The sequence below is a fragment of the Neofelis nebulosa genome, chromosome 9 (assembly GCF_028018385.1).
Source record: "Neofelis nebulosa isolate mNeoNeb1 chromosome 9, mNeoNeb1.pri, whole genome shotgun sequence".
NCBI classification, from domain to species: domain Eukaryota; kingdom Metazoa; phylum Chordata; class Mammalia; order Carnivora; family Felidae; genus Neofelis; species Neofelis nebulosa.
Window position 1 is genome coordinate 120,081,255 of NC_080790.1, and position 18,438 is coordinate 120,099,692.

Consider the following 18,438-nt stretch of genomic DNA (forward strand, 5'->3'; position numbering starts at 1 on the left):
AGACCAGGAATAGAATCTGAGGCAGACATCTGGTAACTTACCATCAGGTTTGTGTTTGCCTTTCTTTCTTGTTGTTTTGTTTATTTTAGATTTGATTCCATCAGGTGAACAGCCGGAAGACATCCTACACGAAAGAGTAGCCAAAGTTGAATCATTTCAGCAATCCCCAAGAACCTTGTTTTAGAAAAATGCCATCTTATGTAGGGGGATTAAAATAGTTGCATGAAGCATTTTCAGAGTGGCCTCTGAGAAGACCTTTCTAAGGTTTGAGAGAGCGGACTCTGCCGCTGAGGTTCTGAGTACCCTCCTGGCTATGACCGGGCGTGCTCGGTGTGGGGGAGGGCGATTGGCTCATCGAACTTGGGGGTGCTGCTGTATCTCCCCAGCTTGGCATCTCCCCCTTGGCTGTAACGAGTACTCAGGAGCAGAGCCTTCTACTTCAGACAGTACAGCTGGGAAGGGGGAAATGGCCCCAGGTCTAACATTGCCTTGTGACTCTTCGTATTTCTGTTTGCACTTTGGTTATAACAACTTGAGAAATTCTTTGGCTGTAGCCGAGGAGGTACTAAACCAAACTGATGGCCGTCTGTTGTTTTTGGCAGCATCGTTCCCCTCCCCGAGGGTGCAGATGGTTATTTCAATAATGGGATAGGCGATAGGTGGAGATAGAGAGCTCCATTTTTGTCAGCTTTGGAGTAAATTCTTCCTTTTCCCATGATGTTTAAAGCCAGTATCTCATTGTCCATTCCAATACGGGCAGATGGGAGCAGGCGATCTAATCCTCATTTTAGATGAGAAAACAGAACAGACTCTGTGAGCGGTTCAGGGACACAGAGGAAGTCGGTGAGGACCAGAACCCTAAACTGACTCCTACTCGAGTGATCCTGTACTGTGTTCCCCTGGGAACTTAGAGGCCCTGCCTGCCCACAGTCTTCTACACTCAGTGCCCTTCCTTAGCCTAGAGTTCTTTCCTCCTGGTCTAGCAGTGTGGTCAGCACCATGGGCTTGTTCCAGCCATTGTCGAAAGGTCAGTCTGCTTACACAGCTCCAGTGACCCCGCGGATGGCTTACCCACTGCCTTTTCACCCCTGTTTTGAGATCGGAGCCTCCCCCCACAAAGTTTCCCTCCAGTAGATGAGGACTTTTCTTGAATTACGTGCTTCTGTCATTTGGAATTTAGGGGCTGTATCCTTGAAGTCCTTCCCTTCTTTTGAGTTGCTGCTGACCCTTACGCTCTGGTTGGGTGTGCAGCTTGAGCTTTGATCCATGAGGGCGCGCGTGTGTGTGCGTGTGTGCAGGTATTAGTGTGTGTTCTTGCCATGTCACAACGTGGAAATGGTATTTGTTCATCTCTTTTCATCCCAGGGGGAAATACCACATTACAATCATAATGTAGTTCACATACTTGGTGACCTAAAGGCATGGTTCCCCAACATTTGAGACTTCACATTGGAAAAGTGACATGATTTCATAGCTCTCCCAGCGAGAGTTCTTTTAGCCATAGCATTGTTTCCATATTTATAATCCAACTTCTGGTGATTCCTCCTGTTTTCCAAACCCGCTCCACTGGGTGTTAGCTGGTGTGTGTAGCACTGATTTCTCATACTCACAAAGTATATATACGTGTTAAGTGAAAACAGCATCTGGGCCCCTTGTCACTTCCTCCCTGCCAGAATGTTCATTCTTATTCAGCGAATACTCAGTTCTTTCTTCATTTCTTTGTTTCTGATTAAATAAAAGACATACGCCACAGGAAACGTGGAAAATAAGTATTTAAAAAAGTATTATAATCTCGTTACCCAGAGATAACTTTTTTAATGTTTATTTATTTATTTTGAGAGAGAATAGGAGCTGGGGAGGGGCAGAGAGTAAGAGTGAGAGTGAGAGAGAGAGAGAGAGAGAGAGAGAGAGAGAGAATCCCAAGCAGGCTCCCTGCTGTCAGCAAGGAACCTGATGTAGGGCTCGATCCCATGAACTGTGAGATCATGACCTGAGCCGAAACCAAGTGTTGGACACTTAACCAACTGAGCCACCCAGGAGCCCCTGAGATAACATGTTTTCATTTTGGTGTGTTTCTTTTATTTTTTTCTCCAATTTTAAAATTAAAATGATCATAATATGTAGACAGTTTTCTGTCCTACTTTATTTTAATGGTATGTGATCATCTTTCCTTATTAACACAAACTTTATATAAACACTTGAAATGGCTGCTTGAACACTTATGGCTGGATAATCAACGATATTTGTATTGAGTATTTATATTTTTTTGTTTTGTTTTACCTTGAGCTAACTGCCAGTATTTGGATTATTTCCTTCCTGTAAATTTCTAAAAATGAATGCTGTGTGAATGTGTAGATGCCAGCTTGTCTCTGGGTATGTTGAAGTCTATATGCATTTCAAGGTCTTTGCCACCAGCATGCACGCCTGCCTCAGGGGTTCTTGCTCTTTGCAATGCTCTTAGGCTGTCTGGTGCTTTAGAGATAGAAGATACAAAATCCATGTATCCATGGGTATACGAGTTAAGGATTGTGAGAGCATTGAATAGTTTAATTAGACAAATGGGGCTCTCTTCTGGGCTTTAAGTTTGGGTTTACATTTGAAACTGCTGTGGGAAAATAGCAGCTACTTCTTATTTATAACAGTGACTTGAGTGACCATCACTTCGAGAGCAGGTTCAGATTACAGAAATCTGAGCCCTAGTGTCTAAGTGTTTGACCCGGTGGATACATGCCATTTTGAGCAGAGGTCTGTTTTGGTGTTTATGAATGTTCTCCTGTTAAGGTGGGCCTTCACCCACTTCAGGTTGTCATTTTTTAGAAAGTAAAACTGGATTGTATCATACTTTGTAATCTTGGAAGTTCCTTCTCTGACTTTCGTTTTTATCTCTATAAAATATAGGGCTTGAAAATTAGAAAGTCTTCTTCTAAAGTCTGGGTTTTTTTTTAATGTTTATTTATTTTTTTAGAGAGAGTGTGAGCGGGGGAGGGGCACAGAGAGGGAGACAGTATCCGAAGCAGGCTCCAGGCTCCGAGCTGTCAGCACAGAGCCCGACGCGGGCCTCAAACCCACGAACCGTGAGATCATGACCTGAGCCGAAGTCGGACGCTCAACCGGCTGAGCCACGCAGGCGCCCCAGAAAGTCTTTTTCTATGATTAGAGTAGAGATGTTCGTGGTCGGAATAGGAGTCCGAATGAAACCTTTGCAAACAAGTCCGTGAGCTCCCGGGGGTGTGGTGCACTTCACGTGAAGTGGTGAAGCCAGCTGTCATTGTGACTTTGCCTCCTCATCTGTTCTCTTCTTTATTCAGGTTCTTCTATATTCAGGAAAAAGGATGGACAACTGTCTTGCTTCATGCAGTCATTAGGTACTTGGAGAACTTCAAGCAGAGCAACTTTGCAGTTTTAAACTCCACAAAAATTTACCAGCAGCCTTCTGAGCATTCTTGGGGTTTGGATAGTGATTAATGGACTCAGTCCAGTCTTTCTTCAAAATGTCTGGTGTGATGTATTTGGTACTTTTCCGGGTCCTTTTATTTTGCCCTCCGTGTTTCTAGTCCGTGAGGCGTAGACTTGCTAGGCGTTATTCCTACGGGTATCATTTGCCTCAGTTACGATTCATTGATGAGGATCTGCAGTCCCCATTCCAGGCTTTTTCTGGCTTTCTCCATTGAGGTGAGTGGTCCTTGCCTTTTCTCTTCGGTGTGGTTTTTCCACTTATACAATAGCCCCGTTACCCTCACCTGGGGCAAACGGGTTCTAACACTTGTCTAACCTGAAGTTGTTAGCGTCTGCCTTTCCTTATCACACGGGGCCTTCAGCGGCACTTTCTTTTACTTTCTGTGGAAGAAGTCTCCAGGAGAGTCGCCGAAGGTGTCCTTCTCGGCAGGTGGCACGCTTCGCCTCTCTAATATTAAAAACAACGACAGAGACAAAACATTCACGCGAGCGCACACCTCCACCGCCACCACTACCACCGTCCCCTTGTAACTAGCCTGTTTTCCCTCGCTGCCTCTACTTCTGAGCCCACTGCGGCGTGGCGTGCGCATCTTACGGTCAACTGAAGTGGCTGTGTTCAGAATCCGCCACCACTGGTCCAGTCTCAAAAGCCAAAAGCTACTTGGCCCCCCGTCTCTTGTTTCCTTTTCTTTTTTTGGCCCTCTCTACGGCGCTTGATGCTGTTAATTACCCTGTATGCGTTCTTCTTCTCTGGTTTCTGTACACCACCCCTGCTGTTCTACACTTACTTGTGTGTCCTTTACGAAGCTTGACTCCATCCCCGCCCCGTAGATGTTGGTATCCCTTTAGCCTTTTTCTCGTCCTGTCCTTGCGTGACACGTTTAGAAAGGCTTCGGCTACCGCCGGTGTGCTGATGGCTTCAATCTAGATCGTGAGCCCAGATGCTTCCTTGTGCTTCGGATCCATGTATCTTCTTTCCACAGACACCTCAAGCGCCAGGTGGCCCGAACAGACCATCTTCTTCCAACCTTTCCTTCCCTTCTCTCTCCCTGTCTTGGAGAATGCCATTGCCATTCATCAAAACCAGACACCGGAGTTCATCCAGTGTTACTCCCTGTTTGTCCCGCCTCCCAGTGGGTTCCTTCAGCCTCTTTTTGTCCCGGTCTCCCTCAGGCCCTGTGCCACCCCTCTGCCGGACGCCTCCTGTTGCCTGGCTGCCCCGTCGGAGTAGTCAGCAAGCCATTGTGATTTTTCTGTCCTCAGTTTTTCTTGAATCTGTCCCCTTCCTCCTCCTCTCTGTGTCCACTTCCGCCACCTTAGCCCAGACCGCCATCACCTCTCACCTGCTCCCCCATAGTGGCCTCATCGCAGACCCATCGGCATTTGTTCTTGTGTCCTGGAATTCATTCTGCACGTGGCAGCCCTGTGATACTTTCCAAAACGTAGCCCTGGGCAGGTTGTTTCCCTGTATGAGCATGTTAATGGCTTCTCCTTGCTCCTGGAATATAAGCCCAAATTCTCGTGTGTTCCCACCGCACGCCCCACACTCCACCCCATGGCCTGCCCCTGTTGAGCTCATCAGCCGTGTCTCTTGTCATGTTCCATTGCGTTTTGTCTGTGCTGGCCTTTCTTGTCTCCGGCTTTACATGTGCTATTCCCCTTGCCTAAAACACTCTGTCCCCTTTTCTTCCCACCGGTTACCCTTACCTCGTTGATTACGGTTCATCATTTATATTCCACGTCAAACAGCATTCTCCTGAGACCCCACCCCCATCTCCACCCCAGAAAACCAGGTTTCTCCCCTCTCCCCCACCCCATATATGCTGTCCTGTCTCCCGATCTTTTTCCTTCAGAGCACCACATAGTCTGTCATTCTGTTTATGGATGATTTGGTCATTTCCCTGGCCAGACCATAAAACCCTGTCTGCATTGTCACTCTTTCATCCCCAACCCTATGCTAATGCTTGACACAGCGTCCTGATCTAAGGCGGCAGCTATGGTTGTAGCTCAGTTCGTCTCTAGGCTGGACAGACTGGATCTTTGATGGGGCGGGGGGGGGGGGGGGGGGCGGGCGGGGGACGGACTCCTTTCACATTCACGACACTACCATAAGAGCTAGAGCTAGGCTTACTGGGTAGACCAATTTTTCCTCTCTCGACCTTTAGATTGACAGGACTAGACTGCGGTACTACCTAGTTATAAAAATCTGACTTTTTTTCCATGGTCTTGAAGGTTAGAGGCTCTTTCATTTGCTCAAACCAACTGTAGTGAATGTGGTAAATTTTCAGGACATACTCAGATGGCTTATGGCAAGAAGGATCTTTGTATCCCATTAATACTTCTCTTTTTTTCAATTCTGCTATGCCTTTTCTTAACATGTAAATCAGGAACTCTAAGGACTGCTTATAAAATAATAAACATGGGAGTGGTGGCAGTTCTCTTCCTCCTCGGCTGATTCACCTTGAACAGTTTAGCAAGTGCCTGGTCTTATTCAGATCTATTACCTCCCCATAGTGTAGGCATTATTTCCATTCCCGTCTTCAATGTAAGGATGCTGAGCCCAGAGAGGTGAAGTCATAGGGTGCACCATAGGCGAATGGTACAGTAGCATTTGAACTTGGAGTTTCTGACTGCGTATTTGCTTTCCTATCACAGCAGCCTCCCTCTGGTGGGAGACGTGATATATCCTCTCAGCCTTTTGGAGGAGCCAGGAAATGTATTTTTTTTTTTTCCTTATGGAAAGGAGTCGGTCTTTTTATTTCTTGTAGAGAAAACTGTATCCAGATGCAGTGCAGTAACCTACAGGCTGCCTTGCCCCAGGCAGACCTTCTGGCACTTAGAATCGTAACAAATAACCGCCTACGATTATTCCGGGTGAGACTGCCCTTTTCCTTTCTACCCTTTGCTTCTCAGCTGCCCTCCGGGAAGGCTGGACTGGACCAGCATTTGTCTCAGAAGGAGAAACCATTCGAAGGTCTGCATTTCCTTTTTTAAAAATTTTTAAATTTTTTTAAGGTTTATTTATTTATTTTTGAGAGAGCGAGCGAGCAGGGGAGGGGTAGGGAGAGAGGGAGAAGAATCCCAAGCAGGCTGCACGCTGTCAGCACAGAGCCTGATGGGGGACCCCACCTCACAAACCAGGAGATCCTGACCTGAGCTAAAACCAAGAGTCAGACGCTTAACGGACTGAGCCACCCAGGCGCCCCAGGGTCCGCATTTCTGATGTTTGCACATCAGTCACCTGCTTTTCCACGAAAATGGTTAAGGAAGCCAGTTTGTGGGGGCTTTTGTTACTTGCATCAAACTTCTATTTTTGACATTTGACTTAAAAAAAACCACATTTATTATAAATAGTAAATAGTTCTTCTTGTACTTTAGTACCATATATTTACCTGGTTTTGTATAATGAGAGACCCCTAGCAAAAATGTAAAGCATTTTTGGAGGGCCCAGGTGCATTTTTTAAATAAATCTCTTTTTAAAGCATTTTATGGACATCTGTTAAATTATAAATATTTAGGTTTATAATTTCAAGTTTTGAAAATTTGCCCAGTCCTAAAATTGACTTTATTTTTTTGTTAGTTTCATTTTTTTTATTAATTTAATTATGGATGTGTCGACACTTTTTATTCTTCTCTTGTTTCTGCAAATCCCTGTCAGAAGGGAGTTTTTGCTGCAGCAGTAGAAGCTGCCTTAAACCTTTTGTGTAGAAGGTCTGCTGGGGAGAAACAAAAATCCCGAAAAGACTTCATGGTACGATTCCAAGCCTGAGAAGCCCTTTCCCATCCAGCGCCTCCAATGGATGGTTGACTCGCTCTGAGAACAGTCCTCTAATTACAGCCATTTTGTCATTTTGCCTTCTGGGAAATACTTTGTGTTTACCTTTATTATTGGTTTAGTATGGGGCCGGGACGTCCTGGGCGCTGGAGCCAAAGCCACAACTTCCTCCTTTTCTTGTGTCTTCCCCAGCATCTTACTCAGCAGCTCCAGCCCTGCTGTGACATCCTAAGATGTATCATTTTGAAGTGTTGCAGCTGCCACTGAGTCACATGGGACCATGGAGCTGGCTGGGGCAGAGAGGTGCAGATCAGCGATGGCTTTTTTTGTTCTCATGTAGAGTCATGAAAAAAAGGCAAAAGTGGCATTCTTATTTTCAGCCCAAAGATTTGTATGTTTTCTCTAAAAAATGAAAGAGAAGTGAATTAATTGTGGTGTAAGTAGAGGCTGTAGATCCTGTGAGCTTTAGTGGCAAGATGAGGCGGCCGATTAGGGGTGTTAAATGGTTTTAGGGCGAGGGTCAGCTTCCCCTTTCTGTCTGGCTGCCAGCCTTCATGCAGCTAAGCAGTCCTTTGACTTAAATTCAGTGTGGTAGGTCACCTTTAAAACAGGGCCCTTCATAAACTGCTTTGTGCATAATAACCCTTTATGACTCTTAATTGCGAGTAGCCGAGCAGTGGGTGATTTTTATATACCATATGTCCTGTAGCACAACAGGGCAAGATAAAGAAAAACATGGGTCTCAATACTGGAAATTTTGTCTCATCAAATCGAGCCCCTGCCTGTGGTGTTCTTTCTAACACAGTTGTTCTTATGTATATACTTCCTAGCCAGAAAAAAATAGATTGGACAATGTTTACATTTTGATCAGTATTTCTTATAGGACTTGCCAGGGGAGAAGCTTATAATTTTGTTTGTTTTGAAGATGAAATTCTTGTAGAAAGGTCACCACAATGTCAGTCCCTATCGTTTCTAACCCTCTTATCTCAGAGCTCATCTGCAGCATGTCAGGTCTGGCCTCCTGCTCTCACCAAAAAAGGCAAAGAATGTGGAAGCCTTGCTCCAATCAGCCAGTTGTGTTCGTGCTCCACGATGGTCCGTGTTCACACGGTGTCAGCTGGATCCACAGGAACCAGAGGGTGTTGGACGCATTTTCTGCTGCAAGTTCAGAGAGCCTGTGAGGCAAGATTCCAGAGCTTTGCCAGAAGCATAAATCCTAGGCATTATCTCCAAACTGCACACTGGGCCTCACCCTCTACGTTTTAAACATTTCTTGGCAGTCAAATAAACCCAGGCAGTTTATCACAGGTGCCCACTCTCCCCCCGCACCCCCTCCTCCAGGATCCTGAAACAGGATAGCAGCAGCAAGTCTGATAGAACTCTCACCTTTTTCCCGGCTCCCTGCAGCCTCTCATGGGTGAAGTAGGGTCTGCTGCGGTCAGTGCATGTGCCGGAATGGGTCAGCTCAGTCCCCCGCCTCCGCCACGACCCCAGTACGAGTCATGCATGAGCAGGAGAGGAATTGCTGCAGGACAATTTGGATTTGCCTTGTCTCTTGCTTGAGATGGGTAGTGGGGGAAAGGCAGGTGTCTGAAGACAAGAGTACGAAAAAGAGCTACTGTGAATTATGGTCAAGAGAAGCGGGGGTGGGGGAGCAGAAGGCCGAAAGCAGGAGCGCTGCGGCCGTGCCCCCCGCGGGTGTAAATTGTGCAGGTCCCGATCTCACGTGTTCCTGTTCCAGGCAGGGCAGCGTGACTGCCAGAGTAAAGGCTTAGTCATCTGTTGCACACAGGTGGAAGGTATTGGAAACAAGGAGCATAGGACCACCTTTTGCCACATCGTTTCTTTAGCTGAGTAGTACTTGGTGTACTGAAGAGGTGGCGGGATGCAGCACACTTACATGGGTCAGAAGACTTTGACCAGGTGTCATTGCATTGATGTTGGTTTTAGTGATAACGCCACAAGCTGGATTTCTTCTGCGGGCTGGAGTTGCTGAGGACACGGTTCGGGACCTTGCAGCAGGAGAGCTTGTGGACCAACTTTTGTTAGAAGGTGGACTGGTAGATTGAGAAGAAAGATTCGTGGGGTTTTGTAATCTGTCTCCTCTACCTGTCCAGAACCAAAGAGAAAAACCGTGGAGAGACAGCTAGTGAGGAAATGCCATCACCCGACCAAGGGAGCATAGGAGCCGGAGAACTGGAAGGCAAGTGAGAAGCCGGAGTTGTATTGTGGGCATAGTTCAGTTTGGATCCGATCTCAAGTTTTTATTTGTCCATGGTGACATTTATAGATCACTATATCTATTGAAAAAAAAAAAAAAAAAAAAAAAAGGAAGGGTTGGAGGTCAGAGTCTGTTACTACTGAATCTGTTTAGGGGACTATAAAATTAGTATTACTGTTCAGTTTGACCTAATCAGAGCTTGCCATGAATTTTTTTTTTTTAATTTTTTTTTAATGTACGTTTATTTTTGAGAGAGAGCACAAGTGGGGGAGGGGCAGAGAGAGAGGGAAACACAGAGTCTGAAGCAGGCTTCAGGCACCCCAGAGTTTGCCATGAATTCTTACCTGCTCATTTCTCCTCAAAGCATTAAGCTAGGTCATTCAGCTGTCCCAGCTAAGCCAGGTGCGTGTTTTAACAATTTTCGAAGCAATCTTTACCTGTATTTGGATATTCAGAGTATATACTTTTGTCACCCTTGCCAATGCATTTAAACCGCTTGGCTTATTTCTTCGGGTCACAGCAAAATAAGAGGAAGGTACAGAGATTTGCTATATACCCCCTGCATGCCTTCCCTTCACTGCCAACAGTGTGGTGCATCTGTTATCGGTGATGACCCTACACTGACATATCCTCATTGCTCAGTGTCCATACCATACCTGAGGGCTCACTTTTGGTGTTGTATGTTCTGTAGGTCTGGACAGATGTATGACGACGTGTGTCCAGCATTCTGGTGTTTTCACTACCCTAAAAATCCTCTGTGCTCTGTTCATCCCCCCAACCCCTGTCTCCATAGTTTTGCCTTTTTCAGAATGTCATAGTTGGGCTCATACAGTATGTGGCCTTCTCAACTTGACTCCTTTCACTTAGTAGTATACGTTTAACGTTTCTCCCATGTCTTTTTTTTTTTTTTTTAATTTTTTTTTTTTTTAACGTTTATTTATTTTTGAGACAGAGAGAGACAGAGCATGAACAGGGGAGGGTCAGAGAGAGGGAGACACAGAATCTGAAACAGTCTCCAGGCTCTGAGCTGTCAGCACAGAGCCCGACGCGGGGCTCGAACTCACAGACCGCGAGATCATGATCTGAGCCGAAGTCGGCCGCTTAACCGACTGAGCCACCCAGGCGCCCCCATTTCTCCCATGTCTTTTCATGACTTGATATCTCCCTTCTTCTTAATGCTACATAATTGTCTGGTTGAAGCAAAGTTCATTTATCCATTTACCTGAAGGACCCCTTAGTTGCTTCCAAGTTTTGGCAATTATGAATAATGCTGCTATAAACGTTCGTGTGCAGCTTTTTGTGTGGCGTTAAGTTCTCAGCTCCTTTGGATGACTACCAAAGAGCATGATTGCTGGAATGTATGGTAAAAGTATGTTTAGCTTTGTAAGAAACCACCAAATTGCCTTCCAAAATAGTTGTACCATTTTGCATTCCCACCAGAATGTATGAGAGTTCCCCTTGCGCCACAGCCTGTCAGCTTTTGGTGGTGTCAGCGTTCTGGATTTTGGTCATTCTAATAGATGTGTGGAGGCCTCTGGTTGTAATTTGCATTTCTCTGATAACAAATGTTGTCTTTTGCAAACATTCTCTCCCAGCCTGTATCTTGTCTTTTCATTTTGTTGACAGTGGCTTTTGCAGAGCAGATAATTTTTCATTTTAATGAAATCCACCTTATGGGTTCGTTCATGGTATTGTACCTTTGGTAGATTATATACTATATATATATAGGTATGTATATAATACCCTTTGGTATTGTATCCTAAAAGTCGTCACCAACCCAAAGATCATCTAGGTTTACTTTTGCTATCTTCTAGGAATTTTATAGTTTGTGTTTTCCATTTAGTCTGTGATTCATTTGAGTTAATTTTTGTAAAGGGTGTAAGACCTGTGTCTGGATTTGTTTGTTTGTTTGTTTGTTTGTTTGTTTGTTTGTTTTGCATGTGGGTGTCCAGTTGTTTCAACTTTTTTGCTGAAAGTACTATTTTTTCTCCATTGTATTGCCTTTGCTCCTTTATCAAAGGTCAGTTGGCTTATTTATGTGGGTCTGTTTCTGGACTGTGTTCTGTTGCATTGATCTGTTTTGTCTATTTTTTCGGCAGTATCACATTGTCTTGATTACTGTGGCTTTATCGAAAGTCTTAGGGTTGAATAATGTCTGAATTTGCTCTCTTTCAATATTGTGTTGGTTATTTGAAGTCTTTTGCCTCTCCGTATAAACTTTAGAATCACTTTGTCTATATTCACAAAATAACTTGCTGTGCTTTTGATTGGGACTGCATTGAATCTGTAGATCAAGTTGGGAAGAACTGACATCTTTACAGTATTGAGCCTTCCTATTCATGAACATGGAATATCTCCCCATTTATTTAGCTCTTCTTTGTTTCAGAGTTTTATAATTTTCCTCATGTGGATCTTATAGATTTATACCTAAGTAGTATTTCATTGTTTTGGGTGCTAATGCAAACTCTGTACTTCATCTTTTTCAGTGACAGTCCCACTTTCATCCTTTCTGTAGTGATGCCCTCCTCCTAGGCTCATGCACCTGCTCTTAAAGTAGAAATCCCTATGGAATGAGTAACCCAATGGCATGAGGAGGTGTGTATAGGATCCATGAGCTTTCAGAGTGGCCTGAAGAGAGGACTTTAATGGGGAAACATATTTCCTTTAATTAAAATGAAGTTTATTTGATTGTATTTAAAATGTAATCACAGCCTAAACATGATGAGATACCCTCTCCCCCCCCCAACACCCCCCCCCCCACCCCGCCTTACCCCCAAATAGGAACAAATGGGATTTTGGGGTTTTTTTTAAAAGATTGCCTGGGAGAGGATTATTTGAACTTAAGGTGATGTCTAATGAGATCAACCACCTCTTCTTTTAAACTCACGTGGACTTGCTAAATTAGTCTGAGGGTCACCCAAGAGTGCAGAGCTTTGGATTCTGAATCTAGCTCCACTCACTAGAGACTCAGTGATCTTCAGACTGTTTTTAAGGAATTCCTTGAGTTGAAGTGCTCGGTACATGCCAGGAGCGATGGCTCCAAGGCACGGTGGCTTTCACCTGTCTACTTTGGTCAGAGGATCTGGGCAGGGAGCAAGGGGCAACTATTCAGGAGCTCTTATACCCTTTTTGTACATAGAATTCAGGAGAAGCTAATTAAATGGATCCATGTTCAGTAATAGAGAATTAGTCTTCTCTATTAATTTCCCTTGAAGTATATAAAACCAAAGAAAAAAAAATGTTTGCAGAGGGGGAAGGGTGGGGAACCTTGACAATTTAGATCCTCATCTGTGAAATTTGTTTTCAGTTTCAAGAATGAAAGCTTAATGTGGTATGCTTATACCTAATGTTATGTTTTATGTGTTGTTAATTTATTGGGCAGCTGTTGGACACCTACTGTTCACAGGGCACTGTTGGTCATGGTGGATAACGGGTAAAGCAGATGGGTCCCGTCTTAGCCTCCTGAAGCTCACTAGTGTGATAGGAGAGTCATTCTTAACAATTTACATAAGTCATTATTTTAGTTGTGTTAAGTCTACAAAGAAAAGAGATGGGATGCCAGGAAAGCTTACTTTCTTCCCTGTGTCTTCATCCGATGGCTTGTGTGAGCAGTTCTTCTGGGCAGAAGCTGCAACTGCCCGCGCTAATGTGGGCACAGAGCCTCCCTGCCCACGTTTCCACATCCCTTCTCCCACTCTTTTCTTGGACTTTGTCTTTATAACTCGAGCTAATTGTTCTTCATTTAACCTGTCTCCTGTCTTACCACTCTTCCCAAGAGTCCTCGAGCGTATGCCCTCAAACTCTCTGCCTCTCTAAGTGTGTCTAAGGTATCTGGTAGGAAAGAATCTAGAATTTGAAGAACAATCTTACGAATAGGCCAGTTCCTTCACTTTCGGATAAGGAAGGTGAGGACGAAGGAAGAGAGGGACCATGTCCACAGTCACATAGCAGGTTGGAGTCAGAGCCAAAACTAACTCAGGTCCTTGCCTCGGAGCCCAGTGCTTTCTTTTGCATTCCTGCAGGAGAGGCTTTAGTCAGCAGGGATCCATCCTCAGGAACTTCCCGTCTTCGCAGAAATACTGAGGAGGGTACACAGCTAGCTAGAGGCTAGGAGGCCCACGAGGGGCCATAAACAGACCTCAAATGGCCCAGGGTTGTTATTCCATACAGACTCACCAAAGGCGCTTTTTGTTGGGAGGAAAGAAAATAGTACACCAAGTTCCTGTCATTAGGGAAGTCATATTTTAGAGGAACATAGAAGCCTAACATGTATGAAAAGAGCACCTCAGAGCAGCCTGTTAGGAGCTCGGATGCACCTCGGTGCACAGGAGGGCTCCAGAACGGCTGGAGGTGGGGACTGGAAGAGAAAGCGTTTTCGTAAAAGAGGCAGAGCTCAGTTGGTAGGCAGGGAAGTGGAGGCAGAATTTCACTGGGAGCAGGAGAAGGAAGATACGCCTCGAAGCTGGAGCAGACTCCTGAACAAATGGCCCGTGCAGGCAGTGGCCTGTGCGTTGTGGGGTGGGGGTGGGGGTTGTTGAGAAGTTGTGGGAGATACTTTTGGGCAGGCGCTAATTTTAAAAGACCTTGAGCTCTGAGCAGCCATGGAGCTAGCACAGTGCCGTGCTTCACTCTCTCAAGGAGGTGACTGGATGAAAGCTGGGCTTTCGGAAGAGAAGTCTGGCGTGTTTAGGGGAGACAACCGGAAGGACTCATCGGGGATTTGCTGCGGTTACTTGGGTGTGGGATGAGGAAGCCCTGGGCACGGACGTGGGTGTTCTGAGCTTCTGTGGTGCTTGTTTGTCATAGGTGATAGATCTGGATGACTCTCTCAGTTTAATACAAAGTGGAGCTTTATAGTGATTTTTCTAGGCATGTCTAGGTGGCACCCTCAAAATAACTGTAAAGCCTGAGCATCTGTCTTTTATTTTATAAGGTGTTTGAAATAGAAAAGCACCAATAAAAGGCAATGCAAACACAAAATGGCATGCTTTTACTTCTAAATCTCAAGTGCTACGTTCAATACGATTTAATTCACTATTGCCAGTACTGAACTCTGCTTTCCTTTTTTATGTAAAGGATTCTTCCTTTTGCGAACCTGGCTGAAGTGGGGAGGGGCTGTCTGGTGAAGAGAACTAGAGCAGGAAGCTGAGAGTATCTGTCTTGGCTCCTGAGGCCTGACCATCATCAGCACACACAGACTGAACCACGTTGTCTTCTCTTTGTCTCCTTAGGAATATAAACAGAAGCTCGCTCGGGTAACCCAGGTCCGCAAGGAACTGAAGTCCCATATTCAGAGCTTGCCAGACCTCTCGTTGCTGCCCAACGTCACAGGAGGCTTGGCCCCCCTGCCCTCGGCTGGTGACCTGTTTTCAACTGACTAGGACAGGTGTCGTGCCCCAAATTCCCATCTCTACCAGCAGAAAGAAGAGAGAGGGCAAGTCATGGTTGGAAATAACCATGATGGAAATAACTTGTGGCCCCTGGTTCTGTCCCTCCTTCATCCCAGTCCCGCAGCCTCAAGAAAGAACCACTGACTCTGAATCTCCTCTCCGTCCTCTCCTGTTGAGCACAATTCAGAACAGTGGCGAGTGGAGTCCAATTAGATTCATATTTGGAAAGAATACAAAGTCTCCCACTTCATGTATTCATGCCCCTGTTTGTTCTCCATTCTTAGCTGTCTCTTTACACCCAAGAAGTTATGAAAATCATGTGTACTTCTGGAAGTTTTCAGAAGAATCTTGTCCCTCCCGACAGCATTGTGTCATGAGAGCCGCTTCTCTTTTCGGAGCTGGGTTTGTTCAAGTTCAGTGCAGGCCTCCACTGAAGGACTCACTCTGGAGTCATTGACTTTCCTGGCTACCGTCCACCCCAAAGGTTGGAGGCACGACTGTCAAGCAGCTTTGCCGTGAAGAGTTTGCCAAATCTCTGATCCTTCCTTTCCCCTGCTTGTAGTGATGTATAGTTACAGGTGCAGTGCATTTGTTTTATAAGCAGACTAGGGAATCTAGCAATAAGATTCAAAGCTGACCTGGGATATACGGTTCAGAAGGAAGACTAACGGGGATCACAGACGTGAGTTCAAAATAAGTTATGTGCTTCGGGTTCCCACGGACCACCTTCCCAGGGTTCCTGCTGTCGTAGAAAACGTTCCTAAAGACGTGATCTTCTGGCCCTAATCTTGTGAAGGCAGTTGTTAGGAATGGCACTGGTGGACCCCAAAAGCTAAAGGCAAAACCAAGAGTGTGGACTCTGCACGGGTGTTGCTTTTAGACTCCTGTCTTTTGGGGAGTAGGGCTCACACTAGCATTGCTTCACTGGGCTCAGGTCTACGGTATGGCGAGTGAACTTGAGTATCTCCCCTGCAGATATGACGCTCTGTGCATGTCTGTCTGTCTGTCAGTTTACGCCACTGCACACATCCTTGTGCCCGGAGGAGGAGGAGTACTTGATCGGCTGTTACCAAGTAGCTCATCTCAGGCAGAGGAAGGGGGGAAGTCAGGGATATTAATTTTGGGTTTTAATTCCATTATCATGCCAGCTGATATCATGACTATATAATGTAGTTACAAAGGATTTTTACCTTGCTTTTAGTAAAGGTTAGGCCTGCTAACTGTAAATCATTCTGATTTGGCAGTCTTCTTTTCGACATTGGAAAGGGCAGAAAACAGTTTGCCCCAGTAGTATGACAGGAGTCAGGGCCCGGAGGCTGAAATCCATAAGCTATAAAAAGGAATTCAGCGGTGGGGGCTTCAGAATCTCCATTATTTTGCGTTGTTATTTTCAGGATTACCAAAAAGCCAATTACTTGTAATTTTACATGTTAAACATGTTGAAACATAGCCTGTGTTTTTACAGTGTGCAGGCTTTCCTTTTAGAAGCTCTTCTGTCTGCCATGAAGTGAGAACAGTGAAAAAAAGTCCTAGCAGGTGTTCAGTTTGACTCTGTGTAGAACATAGTCGCATTGAAGCTGTTCTTTGGATTTGAATATAGACTGGATGTTGTTTGCTTACTGATACTGCCTGTGGTCCTGTCATTATTAAATTAATGAGTCTCTAACTATAAAGTTTTCCTCCCAGAGGCCAGAGGGCAGTAGGTGACTTTACTAAGGAAAATTGCAGGAAAATTGCAAGATCGCTTCTAATCGTTGCTGTTTTCTGCGCATACGCCCCTCCCCACATGGTGTGCTGCTTCAGTCCTCCGTGCGAGCTTGATGTGGAACGGACCCATCTGGGACATTCTCTGTGCTTTTACCAAGGAAGCAAAATTTGACTAGCCACAAATCAAAAGGGCAGACTAGATGTTTGCTCTGATCAGCTGGATGACAATGTTACAGCGTGATGGATTTCACCCATCGCTGTATTTTCTCTGATTGAGTTTGACCAGCAATTGGTGCGTGATTCTTAACAGCAAGAGCAAGAAATGAAACTGTAGCAATTATGTAAATGAATGTGTTGGCCTCCTAACACCTGTTACTAGTGGACTTCCTGTGAGGAAGTTAGTTTTGGGGTTTGTTTTGTTTTTTAATGAAATGCTTTTGTGTTTTAAATCTTCATGCTCCCTGTATCCTCCCCATGTGTGCTCACTTCATTTGTTTAATTTAAACGAGCCTTTCTCCTTGTCTGTACCAGGTGGGCCGGTGGGGTGGGCTGGGGTGGGGTGGGTGGCTTTTGTTTTGTGTGTTTTCTTTCTTTAGGGCATCCGTAGGCCTCAAAGGACCTCTCCTTTAGGTCATATTCCTCAGAACGTCTTCATTCTAATTTGTTTTGTTTTGTTTTGTTTTTCTTAAAGAATATTTTTAAAGCTTAAATTTGTATATTAATTTAGGACTTTATTTAGAAGTATAGGCTGTCATTGGCGGCAGCAGTATATTCTGAAATGTCTCATAGATATATATTTTTGAATAAAGATGGTGTTGTTGAACGACACTGTGTGATGTTTCTTTCCCCTGCCTCGTTACAGAACACCCGGTGCTTCCTTTGTAAGTGGTGGGTAATTAGTAATCACCAATAGAGATTCTGCCGTCTGCACAGAATCTTGTCCCTTAGGAGTTTTGTTACTGTTAGCGGCCCATAAATACTCAGCACTTACATAGTATGTTCTGGTTCTTTCCAGGGGCTTAATTAGCTTTAATTAGCCAATCCACACAGGGCCCCGGAGAGGGACCTCCATAGTTTTATTCTCGTTGTACAGAAGTGGGAACGGATGGAGAGAGGTTAAATGACTCTTTCCCCACTACCACAGTCTCTGACAGATTCAAACTTGGAAGTTTTTGATTTCAGCGCTTTTGTTCACACTGCTAGGCCTCCGGAGAGAGATTTGAGTTTGGCAATCCAGTGAAAGCCACTCTGAACCGTTTAAAAGAGCAAAATGTGAGATCGTTGTCAATCCAAGTGGTATGTCTTTTAAAAACATTTCTGCGCGTTTCCTTTCTCCTTTGTTTTCACTTGTGAATGCAATGAAAGCCTATTGGCTGAGTGCTGTTAATGAGAACTTGAAATAATGGAAAAACAGTTTGAAATACAGCCTTTTGAAGTAACTGATGGGCTTGGAAGGCTGATCTGAACCCTTTCCACTGGGTGAAGGCAACCTTTGTCAGAAAAAGCAGGGTTGGCTGTTTTAAGCCACAAGAATGCCGCAGTACCTGTGGTCCTTCGAGATTAAATGCAGCTCGAGGCCGAGTGCAGAATCAGGGGAGTTGAACGTATGCATTGCTGGAGTTCAGGCCTAAAATATAAAAGGTGAATGTGATACGTGAATCTCAGGAGAACAGAATCTCCTTCTGTGTCCCCAGGTTTCATGGCCTAGTTAATGCCTTCACTCCTACCTATAAATAGTAAGTCCATAATTCCTCGGGTTTAATTAGCACCCCAGGCTACAAAATACGGCTGTGAGGTCCTCAAAGCTGAAGATGGGACTGCCCAAGAGTTCATGAATCTGTCAAAATGCTTAACTTTTGTGATTAGAGTCATTAACTCTCTGTGTGACC

At 44.9% G+C, this 18,438-nt stretch overlaps 1 protein-coding gene across 2 annotated transcripts in view; it reads left to right on the forward strand.

Moving 5' to 3' along the window:
• Window positions 1-17,375, forward strand: part of RPRD1B (regulation of nuclear pre-mRNA domain containing 1B) — a 51,182-nt gene extending 33,807 nt beyond the window's left edge. For both annotated transcript variants that reach the window (XM_058685570.1, XM_058685569.1), the window contains exon 7: window positions 14,684-17,375. In XM_058685570.1, the coding sequence (XP_058541553.1) occupies window positions 14,684-14,833 (150 nt within the window). In that variant the 3' untranslated portion in view covers window positions 14,834-17,375. The remainder of the gene's footprint in view (window positions 1-14,683) is intronic.
• The last annotated feature ends 1,063 nt before the right edge of the window (window positions 17,376-18,438 follow it).